General features: G+C 42.0%; 1 protein-coding gene across 1 annotated transcript in view; it reads right to left on the bottom strand.

Annotated features, from left to right (window-relative positions):
* The window catches only part of Tdrd3 (tudor domain containing 3), a 123418-nt gene extending 107651 nt beyond the window's left edge, over nucleotides 1-15767 (bottom strand). The window contains exon 1 of the mRNA XM_051195310.1: nucleotides 15410-15767. Within this exon, the coding sequence (XP_051051267.1) occupies nucleotides 15410-15450 (41 nt within the window). The 5' untranslated portion in view covers nucleotides 15451-15767. The remainder of the gene's footprint in view (nucleotides 1-15409) is intronic.
* Between the last annotated feature and the right edge of the window lie 481 nt (nucleotides 15768-16248).

Genomic DNA, 16248 nt, shown 5'->3' on the forward strand with positions numbered 1-16248 from the left:
GGCACTATTTGGAGGTGTGGCTTTGTTGGAATAGGTACGGCCTTGTTGGAGGAAGTATGTCACTCTGGGGGTGGGCTCTAAAGTCTCACATATGCCGAAGCCATGCCCAGTGCCACAGCCCACACCCTGTTTCCTACAAGATGTAGGACACTCAGCTACTTCTCCAGCACCATGTCTGCCTACATGCCACCATGTCCCACCATGATAATGGACTGAACCTCTGGACTAGAAGCAAACCACCCAAATTAAATGTTTTCCTTTATAAGAATGGCCGTGGTCATGGTGTCTCTTCACAGCAGTAAAAACTCTAAGACACCAATCTTACCCAACTGTTTATTCTGCCAGCTACAATGAGGCACCTAGGAAGATGTGCCCACTGATGCAATATAGCACAAATGTCACAGAAGTAACCAAACACTTTCTCCTTGGAGCTAAGGCCCAACCCAAAAGTGAAAACCCAGGCCTGGCATTGTTATCAGGGCCAACAACCTGTGGCTAGACAGGACTGAGGCTCCAAGGTGGAACCCAGTACTATTACTCTGCTAAATAAATATAGTATTACACCAACTCTTAATGACTTATCATCATGCACTAGATTAATACACTTCTCAACTGCCATCCGAGAAGCTTATATTTCCAGTAGATTGCAATTAGCACAGAGATCTACAGCAATCAAGGTGCAGAGACTACGAGACTGTTGAGCTCTAAATAAGACATCTACATCACAACTCCTCCTCCCAAGGCTCAGGGTCTGTGATGGTAAAGAGGACAGAAATACTATAAAAGTCATACAATGAAATAGTATTGCCTGGATAAAGCTGGGGCAGTCGCACATATGAATTTAAAGAAGTTGAGAAAATATGCACCAGACCTGTGCAGAATCAGACCAGATAAAATTCCAGCACGGAGAGGGGAGCTAGACATGAAGTCCCACCCTTATTAAAGGAGCTATTGGCAGTTGATTGCAATTAGGAAAAAGAGAATCAATTTTCTTTGAAGACACAGGATCTGGTGGGTAGATCACCCTCCAGTGAAGATCACACATCCAAGAACATATGGACAGCATAAACTGTACTTTGTGTGTTTATAAACAAAAAGTAAAAATAAATGGTACAATGTTGCATGGGTAGAGAAGAGGGGATGGATGTGGGAGGAGTTGGGGTTGGAGTAAATATGATCAGAATGCCAAAGAACTAATAAAATGGGAGGAAATAAGTAGATGAAATCAAACTGAAGAACCTCACTCATAGTGGCATTCTTATGACTAGTTTGTTTTTCTCAAAAATCTCTCATGATAAACCTCTAAATACTACAATCAATTGATTCTAACATAAACATTTATTCAAAGTAATTTAATTATTAATCTGTTACAAACAAAAATTGATTTAATCTCCCAAAGACATTTCTGGGCAGCACTTTTAGACTAGTGATATCTTGTTGACCTGTTTGTTTTCCTATTGGGAACTTGGGAATCATCATCATCATAGTAGTAAAAATAACAACATAGGAGAGGATTAAAGAAGGGTCTCCAGAGAACAGTACAAGGCATACTATCATACAACAAGCAAGGTGAATACAGCAAAGGTATTCTGCCAAACATTAGCCTATCTTGCACTTTGAAAGCATGTCTTGGGGAAGGTGTTCTGCACACTGTATTCTGCACGCTACCAGAAGAGAAACATGAACAAGTCATCCACAAATCCTTTATCTACAATGGTATCTTGCCTGCAAGATATGCTAGAACAATGGTGATACATTTGTGGAAGTAACAGAAGTAACAGAAGACAACTCCCAAGATGGAACTCATTCCCAACATTGCTTATGTGATCAAGAACCTTAGACAAGATAGAAAGCCCGGGGACCTAGGTAAAACCAAACAAAATTGCTGGGGGAAAAAAAAAAGTAGTGATAAAATTATTCCTAATGATATTCTGCTATACCCACAGATCAGTGCCTTGTTCAGCCATCATCTAAGAAGCTTCCTCCTGCAGTAAATGGGAGGGAATGGGAACAAATACAGAAAACCACAGCCAGTTTACAAAGGATGACAGACCTTAGAACACTCAGCCCAAAATGGGATTTCTCCATCATCAAATCCCTCCCCTCAGAGCTCAATGGAAGAGGAGGGAAGAATATAAGAGCCAGAGGACATGAAGAAAACAAGGCCCTCCAAATCAACATGAGCAAAGTTCATACGAACTCACAGAAAGAAAGAGCAGAAGCTTGCATTAGGCCTGTACCAGCCTGACCAAGTCCTCTTCATATGTATTATGGCTTCCAGTTCAGTGTTTTCTTGGGATTCCTGAGTGTACAATGAATGAGTCGTGTGCCTTCTCTTGGGCTTTTTCTTTTTTTTTTTTTCCTTCTTCTTTTGAACTGTCCTGTCCAACTGTCATAGTTTTGTTTTATCTTACTTTGTTATATGTTAATATTATCTTTTAGAAGCCTGTTCTTTTCTAATGAGAGACAGAAAGGGAATAGATCTGGATGGGGGATCCAGATGGAAGGGGAAGTGGGAAGAACTGGCAGGAATAAAGAAAAACCATCATCCGGGTATATTATGTAAGAAAAGAATCTATTTTAAATAAGTGGGGAAAAAGAAAAGTATACGTCTTAGATACACAAGAACCTGTAGCTACATGTATTTTCCACAGACTTTGGTTAAAGCATCATCAATAACTATAAATCCAATTTATACATGTACTGTTGCAGTAAGATAAACATGGTAAAGAACTACCAACCATCCAGTCCAATCTTATTTTCCACGAAAACACGCTGAAGGACTAACTCAAAAGTTAAAAGGTAGCCGAAATAAAGGCTGTAAGCTTAATGTCAAATTTGAATTAGTATTAATTCATAACTAAAAGTATAAGAAGTTATGAAATAGTAAAGGCATCTCATAAGCCTATTATTTGTGGCATCATACTAGGTGTCTACAATGAGGCTTGCAATTCTGATATTTACTCATTTGTCAGTTTTGAAATATTCTTATATAGCAGAAATAGCTTCAAACTTGCTATGCAGCTGAAGCTAGCCTTCACTCCTAATCCTCCTGCCTCTTCTTCCCAAGTGCTAAGATTACATTCATGCCTCACCACTAACATTCATAATCCCCTTTCATAAGCAAATACACTACCTCCTATTTATTATTATGAAATGTGATATGAAGTTGGAAGGCTTTGTAAGCTATAGAGCCATTTATAAGCATAAAATTAACACTTCAATTTTTATAACAGCAAATAAATTAAAAAGTATAAAAGCCCCCCCCCAAAAGTACAGCTTTTACTATTCCTGGCAATTTATTCAAATTTACAATAATTCAAAGAGTATCACTGATTCAAAATTTCAGTTTTTCCAGGTGGGAAGACAACTGTGGTCCCACAAGTGTGACCCACAGATCAGATCAGTGCCACCCACAAACTCTTACTGCAGTGGTGGAACAGGTACAGACTCTTAGGAAAACCTAACACTGCCTCACTGCCTTAGGGAAACCAGACACTGACACACTGAGACTATTTTTGACAGGTAATGTGAGAATGAATCGCTGAGTCAGGCCACAGTTCTCACAATGTCTTTCAAGTGGACATGAGCTTAACATTCCTAGAACAAAGGATGTGATACACAGTCTTCTCCATCAAAAAGAAGACTCTGGCTCTCACCTGTCCCTCCCTTTCCTGAGAACAATCCCCTAGAAACTGAGATATGACAGCTACCCAGCTTTGCCCATGAAGACAATTGCAATATTCTACAATCCAAAAAGTCACAAGGGAACCCTTTAACTAAAAAAGGCACCTGAGCAGGGCTCTGGAAACAGAGTCTACAGCACGACAGGCTGCCATGTGATTCCAGATGCTACTGTAGTGTGGCTCTCATGTGGAACCAACAACCAAAACACAAAGCAGAACTGTCACAGAACACTGGACTGTTTAAAAACAGAGAGGAAAATGGATGGAATGCAGACTCTATATTTGGGGCCTCTATTGAACCCTAACCCTAAACCTAAACCTAACTAAAATAGGCCATGTTTTTAACTATTAGAAGTGTATGCTTCAATTCTGCATATTCACTAATATCAATGTAAATATTTACTCACAAATTTATTCATGTCAGTATAAATGTATTCATGTAAGGATAAACAAAACTCAAAGCTCTATTGACCTTTTAAGATAGCCAGACTTTAGTGTGTGTTCTGTGTTGTGATCATTTACATATTAAGTATATCTCATTATCCCATACTGTTAACATATATTTTGACATTGTACCCTCCTCCATGATGGCAAATAAATCCCAACTTAACTCTCAACTTCTTAAGAAGAAATATGTAATTATATAAAGATGCCTTTCTTTAAGTCATCTCTACAAAAATCTTCACAACTGCTAGAAAATTTAGCGAGTATATTCTGCTATTAGAGCAGCAAAAAACAACTGAAAATGTGTTTATGAACAAAGTCAAAAGTTAGGTGGGCAGTGGTGGTCCATGCCTTTAGTCCCAGCATTTGGGAGGAGGAGACAGACTAGATCCCTGAGTTCAGGGTCAGCCTAGTCTACAGAGTGAATTCCAGGACATCCAAAGCTACACAGAGAAATTCTGTATTGAAAACAAACAAGCAAACAACAAAAAGTCAAATGCTGTTTTAGGTGGCTACTTTATACCAACAAATATGTAGGTATGGACAGAATAGTGAGTACTAAACATTTACTGTGTCCATACAGCAATCATTTGTATTTGAAAACCTTTAATACGAATCAATTTTTAATTACTGAAGAAACAATATGTACCTCTAAAGACTTCGATTAATTTGTAATTAAATGAACAAAGATAAAAATGTTAAAAAAAAAAATATATAACCAGAAAGGTCAACAGAAAAATTACCAATAGCAACCAAAACAAGGGAAAAACTGTATCCTCATCCTGTTCAACTTCAAAATGTTGCAATTAAAGATTCAGACACCCTGCATACTAAGCCAACCACCCCCCCCCTTCCCATCCCAGGTAAAACTCAGGAAAAGTAGCCAAATCAACACAATCCTGAAGAAATATCATTTACTAGGCTTTGAATATGCTTTTTCCCCTCCATGCTAGAGCTTCGTCTCCATTCGATAGTATCAGAAGGTGGGAACTTATGTGGTGTTTGGGAAAGGGGCCTGTGGAAAGGGACTAGAGTCAATAAGGATACCAGAGCAGAAACCTTCATGACACCAGTAGCTACCTAAGAGAAAAAGTGATGGGGACACACACACACACACACACACACACACACACACACACACACACACACAATACATAATACAAGTGCTGCCTGCTATTGCCATGTGAGCCTATACCACCTCAGAATGCCATCAGCAAGAAGGCCATCATCTGAAGAAGTCACTATCCTACTTATGAGTCTTGAGAACTAAGCAGACACACTGATGCCTACTACCTATGCTTTGTGTCCTAGCCAGCAACAAATAAAGGGTGTTTGCCATTGTTTGTGACTAAAAGTTAATAAAAACCTATAGTTGATGCTCTCTTTTCAGAAGTTTATAAAATTATAAGCCATTAAGTTTGACCTTATTTAGAAAAATCTCTCCACTGATATTCAATGTTCCATATTAAGTATTTCACAAAATGCACCTTAACTTCCAAGTTCTACAAAGCTCTAAGAATTTAGTAAAATTAAAAATGCTTATTTATTTTCATTCTATTTACTTATAGAGGTAGGGCACATAGGTCAGAGGGCACTTTTGGAGGTCAAAGGACAAATTGCAAGAGTCAGCTCCCTCCTTCATTCATGTGGTCATTGGGCTTGGCTGCAAATGCCTTAACCTGCTGGCTTATCCCCTAGCTGGTTTTCTTAGCATCTCCAATTAGTATAGTCTTCATGGCAGAGTTTTCTGAAAATCTACAGCTGAAATACTTTAACTTGAATTTTATATCTCAATCATATGTGAGGGGTTGAAGTAAATTTTAAAGAACCTTTAAGCATCTACTTATGTCTCAAAATCATTGTCATGTTAGTAAGTCAATAAAATAATACTGGCTAATCAGAAACCTCTGAAAAGAAATGGTCATTTTCTGTTAAAAAAAAAAAGAATGCCTTTCTACATGCACTCTAGAGCTGTTTTTCCTACCTGCCAGTCTTTGAAGGCTAAATCTCCTCTAATAGTGCAGATTTCCCAGTACTTGAGTGTAGCTTTTCACTCAGATCAGTGTTGTCCAACAGAGACACAGTATCAGCCATACACATGACCTTAAACACTCCAGCAATCACAGTTTTATATATATATATATATATATACATATATATAGTGTATATATATATATATGTATATGTGTGTGTATGTATTACATACATACAGATAGATATAGATACATCCACTTTAAAGATGTGTATGCACCTGTATCTATATGTGCACATGAAAGCAGGTGCTCCCAAGGAGAGTCATTGCATCCTCTGGAGTGGCTAAGAGAGCATGTAAATAGTTGTACCTCTGATGTAAGTACTAGGAACTGAACTCAGGTCCTCTGTAAGAGCAGTACTTGTTCTTAACCACTAAGAAACCCAGCCAGCCCCTCTAACAGTCACATTTTAAAGTAAATAGAAATAGAAAAAAAATAAATTAATATATTTAGTACAATATTTTGAAAATATTATTTCAATATATAAATAAAATATTGCAAATTTTACATTTTCATCCAAAATTTTCCAAACTAGGTACAGTACATCTGAACTTGGACTAGACATACCGTAAGTGTTCAGTAGCCACATGTGGCCATTACAGTACACTAAAATGTCCCCAAAGGCTTTTATATTGAAGGTTTAGAACCCAATTCAGCCATGTTTAAGATGAGATCTTTGAAGAAGCAAATGGGTGATGAGGGCTCTGATCTCATCAGTACACTTATCCATTGATGAGCTCATAATCAATTGTGTAGTGATATATTATTTATGATTTATTAAAGCTTGACTGTAGAGTCAGAAAAGCAAAGTCAGGCCTCAAGCTATAGAGATCAGGCAGTGGTGGCACACACCTTTAATCCCAGCAGCCAGAAGCTAGGAGGTAGTGGTACACACCTTTAATTCTAGGACTCAGGATTAGGAGATGAATCTCTGTGAGTTCAAGGCCACCAGATCTACACAAGAGTGAATCGGTCTAAAAGAGAACTTTAGCTCACACCTTTAACCCCAGCATTAGGGAAGTATATACGAAGTATATACATCAGAAGTGAAGTCTCAAGGAGGCATTCATTCTCCAGCCACTGAGGACAGTTACAGTCTGAGGCTTGGTGAGAGCTCGAGGAGATAAGATCAGCCAGCCATTCAGCCTCAAGTGGTGGTAAGAAGCCAGTGGCCAGCTGCTTTGCTTTTCTGATATTCAGCTTGAAGCTTGAACCCTAGTTATCAGTCTCTGGGTCTTTTATTTTTTCATGTTACATAAATACACTATTAGAAGGTGAAAGTGGCAGAAATTATAGTCGGTAGGGTAAAGAAAGGGGAAGTAGATTAATAATTCATCTTAGAAAGATAACTTGTTTCTCTCTCCTCCTCCCTCCCCACTGTCAAAGTATAGTCAAATAGCCATGGTTGGAAGCATGAGCTAAAATAAGTCTTTCTTCCTTTAAATTATTTTTCTTGAGTACTCTGTCTATTCAAAGGAAAGGTGAACAACCCAATGGCTACTACCTACTTTACTGGTCGGAATGGCCGCAACCACCAGCTACACTCACACATCTCCAAATTTTCTATCTCTAGTCTGGTCTTCACTCCTGAGAACAAGTTTAGTATTTCCTAATACCTAGCTAACATCTTATTTCAGATGACTCAAAGATATCTCATAGTTCAAATAATATTTTATTTTAGTTTGTGACCCAACCACTTGCAGAATATGGCAATCACCCAATAAACTAAATTATAATACATTCATGTATGTAAACCTGAAAAACTAGAATCAATTCCTTACAATTTCCTTTGTCATGCTTTGTAACATTGGCCAGAAATATCTCTGAAGCCAATCTACTGTACTCCTTGTCAACCTCACCATCTACTCCTGCCCAGCTCCAACTACCATAGTGCAAGGACATCTCAAACCGTGATGTCACACCTACCTTAACATCCATCCCCTGATTAAAACTCTTCAACTTCTATTACTATGAAATAAAAGTAAAATATGCTGGTTTGAGAAAATGCCAGCCACAACACAATGTTCAGTAATTATTTGCTGAAAAGGCGAATTGATGGTATGTCTGCCTTTTTCCTAGACAAAAATCAGAAACACTGTTAAGACAGGACGTACAAGCCATGCTTATATATTATTACACTGGAAACATTTCCAGGCTCCAAAATCTGGGTTAATTGCTTTCAGATGTGCTTCAACACTATTCTACAAATAAAATAGTGCAGAACGTGTTTAAATTCTGCTTGTCATACATCACTACACTCCAGAACAAACACAGTATCATGCACACAGGAAGCAGAAATATTTAGTAAAAGTACTTCACTAATATATTATTGTTAGGACTACGTTTTTCTATAGTGACTTACTAATGTAAAGACTGCATATATCCAATACCACTACTGAGTGGACCTATTTCTCTTTGTTAAGAGTAGGTTTTTCCTGCAGGTCTGGTCCCACCGCCTCACCAGCCCCAAATAACACACAGAAATGCTGTATTAGATATAATGTTGGTCAGTTACTAGTTTCTTATCGGCTAGCACTGTCTTAAATATTAACCCATTTCTATCAATCTAAGTATTTCCACATGGTCTCATCTTACCGGAGAGAGTGCCTGGACCTCTGTTCTCTCAAGTCTCTATATCTCGGCTCTCCCTACTACTTCCTCCAATCCTCCTTGTCTCCTAGTCCCGCCTATCTTGCTTTCCTATTGGCCAACAGTGCTTTATTCATTAACCAATAAGAGAAACACATTTACAGAATGACATCTCTCATCAAAAACTGCAATCAATACATGTAAAAAGGGCCTATACATGCAGGCATGAATACACACACACACATACACACATACACACACACAAACACACACACACACACACACACAGAGTACACAGGTGCTCTCCTTTCCATCATGACTTTCTTTTCTACTATCTGCATCTTTGACTTGACAACTCAACACATCACACACTACTGTCACTTATTTCTTTTCCTCTGTCTGCTTTTCATTGTGCTACAGCTCCACAAGTATTTCTCAGATTTTTACATCAAAAAAATTCTGTTGTTGTTAACATGGTCTACTTATAACATGGTCTAGGTATAAATCACCTAGAAGTAAAGTGTTCACCTGCCTACACACTGTAGACCATAAGAGTTTTCAACTGACAGTACTTAAATCATCAAAATGCCAATATTCTTCTCTTGTCAGAATGAGAAAACATAAGCTAGGGCAAGCTTATGTGCTGTTTTCATGGTTCTTGAGCTGGTGCTACGCAGTTTTTAGTTGATTTAGCAAATGCTGCTGTGGGAAAGAAGAAACTGATTTTCAACCTGCTGAGGCAGCAAATTTCTTTATAGACCTCCTTCATGCTTGAGGCAGCTAAGCCTCCAGGCAGCTGAAGCTAGATTTATAGGTTAGTTACCAAGAAAGGGCTGAAAACAGCACCTTAAAACTGTAACAGTCTAACAAAACACCCAGGTTACACTACCATAAAAGTAGCAGGAGAAAATGTAACATATTTTAGACAGATTTAACAAAGGCATGCTAACTTTCAATATTTTAACCTTGCAAATAATATAAACTAGAAAGAAAGTTTACCAATGTTCACTAAGAAGAATGGCACATGCCTTTAATCCAAGCATTTGGGTGATGAAGGCAGAGGCAGGCAGATGTCTATGAGTTCAAAGCCAGCCTGATCTACATAGCAAGTGCTAGGCCAGCAGACAGAGCTACACAGTGAGACCCTGCCTAAAAACAGTAATGGTGATAAAGAAGGGAGTTTCCAATAAGCCTCCCATAAAAACAAATAAACCTGACCAGTTTCTTCTGGTATTCTTCAACATCTAAAAGATGTTGATTCTGATCCCTCCCAAAAGAGTGTAATAGAAATATTTTTATCAAGGCTGGAGAGATGGCTCATTGTTAAGAACACAAACTACTTATCCAGAGGTCCTGAGTTCAATTCCCAGCAACCACATGGAGGCTCATAACCATCCATAATGGAATATGATGCCCTCTTCTGTCATGCAGGCATCCATGCAAATACAGCACTCATATACATATAATTCATAAATAGATCTTTTTAGAAAGAGTATTTTTATCAAGTGAAAATGAAAATGCATTTCATAAGCCAGGTGTGGTAACACACCATTAATCCCAGTACTCAGAAGGCTGAGGCAGGTGAAGTTCTGGGAAATAAAGGCCAGCCTGCTGGTCTACACAGCAAGTTCCAAAAGAGCCATAACTACATAGTGAGACTGTCTCAAAAAAAGAAAAGAAAATGCATTTCACAATTTCAGGGGAAAGTTCACTTAATATAGAACCTCATAAATAATTGTAATAAGCTTCATATAGTGATGTACATCTGTGACTGGCTATAATACCAGTACCAGGAAGGCTGAAGCAAAATTTCCAGTTCAAAGTCAGTTTGGAATACACAGCGAGAGGCCATGTGTCAAAGAAAACGAAAAAGGCAGAGGGAAGGAGGAGAAACAATACTGTATACATAGGTCTGCCTACCTGAAACAGTTGTTGTGGAATACCATGGATGAATAAAAATTCCTAACATCCTTTTCACAGCTTCTTACACAACTACTAGCAGGAACGTAAATTTACATCAATGCTACTGCCAAAGTTCTACCTGCGCTGTTAAGAACATGGTTTTCATTGCAGATTGAGAGCATTCATTCACCAGCAGTCTCCTGGGGAAGAGAGTGCCCCTGAGAAAACTTCAGCCAACCAAACAAGAAAGGCTTAGAGGGAGGGCTGAAGAACGACAATCACACATGATCTATTGTGGAAAGTAATAAGGCTATTAAGGAAGCTTCTGTGTGGGGGACAGAAAAGGGAGAGGGAGGAAGTTTAAATCCCAGCAATCTGTCTGAAAGTTGCTCCACTCCTTTACCTCAAGGCAAGATAATATAAGAAGACCAAGACCCCCTTTGTAAACCACACTGCCCTGCCTCGATTTCACTACTTAGCCCAAGGTCTCTGCTCCAGCACCACAGCCGGTACAGCTTCTTAGTTGTTGGAAGATGGCACAGATGGAGTTAGGAATGGACTGGGGACAGAAGGTGGTGGCAGTAGCAAACTGAGATAACCCAAAGCAAAGGTGAAACTCAAGGGCATAAGGAAAGGAGGTCTTTGATGTCATACTCTAGATCCCTCACTCTATCAAAAAGACAAAAACAAATGACACTAAATAAATGAACAAATAAACAGATACCTGGAGTACACTGATTAAACCATCAATGTTCTGGGATTCCAAAATATACTTAATAAAAAAAATGAAAACAAAATTTGTTTTCCCCCTTTGTTTTGTTTTAGACAAAGTGTCTGTCTCCCTATTGCCCAGACTGGCCTGGAGTTTATAGCAATCCCCCAGCTTCATCCAGCGACTACAGCTGCCAGTCACCAGGCCCAGCCCGAAATTGTCATTCCTAATACTACTTTATAGTAGTATAGTATAGTAGTATCTTCTACCCTAAACTGTGAAGAAAACAAAACACAAAACATAGTGGGTTTTTTTTTTTTTCAGAAATTCTTAAGGCTTATAGGTGATCCAATAAAAATGATTTATTTGATTATGACATAACCACACTCAGACTAAGTGTGCTTCCCAAACAAAAAACAGCAAACCTTTCTATTTTTAAATGTAGGGGTTAGTTTGGTTTTGTTTGTTGGCTTGGGTTTCTTGAGATGCTCTCTTGAAGCCCAGGCTTGGATTACAAGCACACAGCACCAAGGCTAGCTTCCAATGTGTTATTTTTAATCACTCAAACGAGATGTGACCACCACAACTCACTGAAATAATTTTTTATTCTGATTATCTGAGCTCCATTCTTGGTTCTGCTGCTTAGAAATGAGCAAACTACTACTCTCTATGACTTGGTTTTTCCTCACCCTCACACTGGATTACATAAATGCTATAGGCAATATGGTCTCACACACATAAATTTAATTATTACATTCTCCTAACAGAGGAAGAAGAAAAGAGATGGGCGAGGAAGGGGGGGAAGGACAAAATGGCTCACATAAGGGGTCTGGATTTGGATCCCCATCACCCACATAAAAAGCTACATGTGGCCACCGAAGTCTGTTAACCCCCACCCAGTCAAACACGCTGACCACAGGAGCTTGCTGGGTGGCAGTGAATCTAAAACCAAGGAGCAAGCTCCAGGTCCTGTGGGAACCTCGGAATTCAGAAGAATTCTGATTCAAACTGTGCACCTACATACACACATATACGAATATACCACAGGTATATTCACCTCACCGGAAAAGAAAATACTGAAAAAATAAAACAGATTCAAAGACATAATGAGGAAGAGTACTTAATGTGTAAGCAAAACAAAACAAGACACAAGGAAATTGTTCCCTATACAGATATAAAGTCAACTGCCTTCTATGGAGTTATCTTATGCGTAGAAATAAGCATTACAAAAGACCAAGGTGCCATGTAAGCTACTTAAGCAAAGCACTGTATTGTAGAAATGCCTACAACATTTAAACTGAAGTCCATGAAACCGATCTGTACTGCAAGGCGGAGGCGTGGGGTGGGTGGGGTATAACACTGCTTACTTTACATTTTAAAGCCCAGAGTTTGACTGAGAGAACACCCAGCATCTGAGATGTAAAAGACAGTAACTCTAAAACCACACCATAAATTTCAGTAATAAGTTAGTCTTCTGATCCCCCTAGGGATCACATTATCAGTGTAAGTCACTCACCACTATTTCCCTAACCTACTACTTTACATACAGCTGACAGACAGATTAACAACAGTGTGGATGTTTTAGCATTTCATTTTAGGAGCCACAACTACTTAAGGACATGAGTCTAAAATTGCTTTATGGCTGTCAACTCCAGAGCAAGGGGAAATCTGGGTGTCAGAAATCTAAGAAATTGTTCAAAGCTCTGTCTGAACTTTTCCTCAACACTCTTGTCCCCTGTCAAACCTTTGAGATTCTGATGGAAACACAGTAAGTCTCTAGTCAAAGGCCTAGTTCAATCTACTTCACTGAGCAGCAGGCACCCAAGCCTTCCTTGGCACCAGCTTTGACTGGTGAACATGGGTCAGGGACTCCAGCAACTCCTATTGCCTTAGACATGGACGTTGAGTAGTCACTGTCTTTATCTACCTGGGCTCTTTAGGAGGCACTATCTTACAGGAGCACAACAGAGTGACAAAATGAAACTCAAGGTAGCCTGCAGGACAAAGTGGCAAGTACTAAAATAAAACACTGCTGGAGATTTGTAACAAATAAAGACAGAAAGGGCTCTGACTGAGCGATTCTGACTGACAGGGCCATTCCAAGGTCAACCCTTTTTGACTTAAGAAAACCCTACAACTGAGTGTGTCTGGGTATTTTTAGATACTACAGAAAAGTAAGATATGGTCTCTGCCCTTAAGGAGCTTTTAAGAGTAAAAAGGCAGCAAATTTTTAATTATCTGGACTTCCAATAAAATGTTTAAGAAACCTTCCCAGATGTACGTTATGTCTTAATGAATTTAAAAGGCCAAATTTGTAAATTGTAAGAGTAGGGCTCAGTGTCATGAAGAACGGTGTAAACGCAAATAGATGCAAAGTCTGGTGTGATCCAAACCTGTAACTCCATGAGTTCAAGGCCAGCCTGGGCTCCATAAACTAAAATGAAGACAGGCCGAAGATTAATCTAGCGAGCCTTATTTAATAAATAAATAAATAAATAAATAAATAAATAAATAAATAAATAAATAAATAAATCTATCGCTCTATCGATAAAATGAAAGGAAGTATCCCGGTAAAATAAAAGAAAACTGAGTAAGGTGAAATTTTTAAATTACAATGTGTTGTTGTACTAGTCATGGAGAGAAGCGTGGTGAAGGTGTGTGTTTTATTACATAAATAAATAATAAATACACAGGGCCAAACCAGGCTCCTTAGGTCAACATTTATTTCAACCACTTTCTAGCCATGTCATGGAAGAAAGCTACTTAACCATCCTTTGCCTTCCTCTTTGCACCTGTGAAGCAGGGTAGAAAAAAGTAACAATCCCTGTCGAATCAGTAGCAAAAATCATCACTGCACAGGTGTAACTGCAACGCCCAGCTGATCAAAAACTTTTAAGATCAGAGTCAAATTCCATCTTTTAGGCACCGGTGCCCTCCTTCTTCGTTTTGATCCTCAAACACCTTCCTTCTTCCAGGAACCAGTGTGATCTAGTGTCCTTTCTCCAAAGCAATAATCACTTCCCTAACTGCACCTACAAAGCCTTTCTTTGCCATCTCTGTCAAAGCCCACTTCTCTAGGAGAGGAACCCTCCTTCAATCCTAAAGTGCTCTGCCTGTTCTTTACAATTCACCAACGCAGCAATGGTTTTCTTAATGTCCCTTTCTCACTAAAGGGCAGTTTCAGAGGGCTGGGACAAAATAACTATTCCTACCCTTCAACGAAGAAGGTGCCAGGCTGGGAAAGGCGACGCAGAATTAAACTGGATGTTTACAACCCGGGTGGCTCCAATTCCAAAAACTGCTTAATTTCCAATCATTCTTAATTGCTTTCATATCCCCACAATTGACACGAAAAGTCCTTCAAAAGAAAGAAAGAAAGAAAGAAAGAAAGAAAGAAAGAAAGAAAGAAAGAAAGAGAGAAAGAAAGAAACCAGACCAACGCCAACCCTTCGAAAAAAGTTCCACGGGGCAGCCCCGCACAGGTAGCCGGGCGGGCAGTCAGTCACCCTCTGCTAGGCAAGTGGAGCGTGCAGCCCGGGCTGCGGCGCTACGATCGGCGCGGTAGTTTGAAACGAGGGCAGCGGGCCGGCTCGGGCCGCCGCGCGGGGCTGGGCTCCGTGCTCCCGCCAACTTCCCGCAGGCCGCCGCCTCCCGCGTCCGCCCGCCGCAGCGACACCCTTCGCGGGGCGGCGGCGCGCCGTGCTCGGCCCCGCGGGCTCCCCCAGAGCGGCGCGGCTCGGGCCTGGCCGCCGCCCGCTCCCCGGCCCCGAGGCCTCGTTCGCTCGATCTCTCCCCGCGGGCCGCCCCGCTCGGCCCCGCTGGGCTCCGGGGCGCAGGCCGCCGCCCCGAGGGGAGCGGGGAGCCGGGGGACCCGCCGAGCTCCGCGTGGCGCCGGGGGCGGAGCCGGCCCCCGGGGCCCCGAGAGGACCGGGGCTGGTGGCGGTGTCCGCCTTCCCCGCCGCGCCCCCGGCGCCCCACTCCCGACCCTCCCCGGAGCCCGACCCCGGCCCTCGGCCGAGCGGCCGGCGCGACGCGGCACTTACCAACCCGCCTGGGACAACGCGGCGCCGGGCACCTCGGCCATGGTTAGTTAGCTAAGCTGCTCAGGCCCGGGGATGACGGGGGTCTGAACTGAGGGTGGGGGGCGGGACGGGCCTCCTAGTGGAGAGCCGGGGAAAGGAAGAAGAAGAAGAGAGGAAAAAGAAGAAAGAAAAGAAAAAGAAAAAGAGGGAGAAAGAAAAAAAAAAAAAACTCCTCTGTTCGACTGCGCTACTGGGCATGCTCAGTGCGCCGGGCGCTTCCGCGTGCGGGTTCCGCTCGCCGCGTTTTGTGAGCGGCCGCAGGGGCCGGCCCGGGCTTGGGAGCGAGCGGCGAGCGGCCAAACGCGGCCTGGGCCTGAGCCCGGGCCCGGGGATCGGACGCGCCGCCGGCGGCGGGGCTCAGCGCTGAGCCGAGCCGTGCGCCCCTGCTGCCTGCCGCGCTGCCGGGGCACTTTGTGGAGTTGCACGCTTGGGAGCCGCGCTCGCCGGGGCCGCCTTCACGGGGCGGGACACGGAGCCCGCGGCCCGGGCGGCGCTTCGGGGATGATGCTACCACGGCCGCGTTCGGGGCGGTGCAGCCCAGCCCATTCTGCACCACAGCTGACGGCTCGGGTCCGGGCCGGCTCCATCCACCTTGCTTTGCGGTCCGCCGAGACTCCGAACTGAGTGCGAGTCCCGGCAGGCGGATGGGTGAGCGAGCAGGGCACCCTGACCCCGCTAACTTAGGGGAGCTGGTTGAGGAGCCGGGGCGGTGGTGACAGCACTGCGTGCCTGTCTGGTCACCCTCCTGCTGGGCGTGGCCCTAGCCCCAGGGCGGCCCTGGCACCAGCACCGAGCCAGGC

Source organism: Phodopus roborovskii, unplaced genomic scaffold, assembly GCF_943737965.1.
Source record: "Phodopus roborovskii unplaced genomic scaffold, PHOROB, whole genome shotgun sequence".
Taxonomy (NCBI): Eukaryota; Metazoa; Chordata; class Mammalia; order Rodentia; family Cricetidae; genus Phodopus; species Phodopus roborovskii.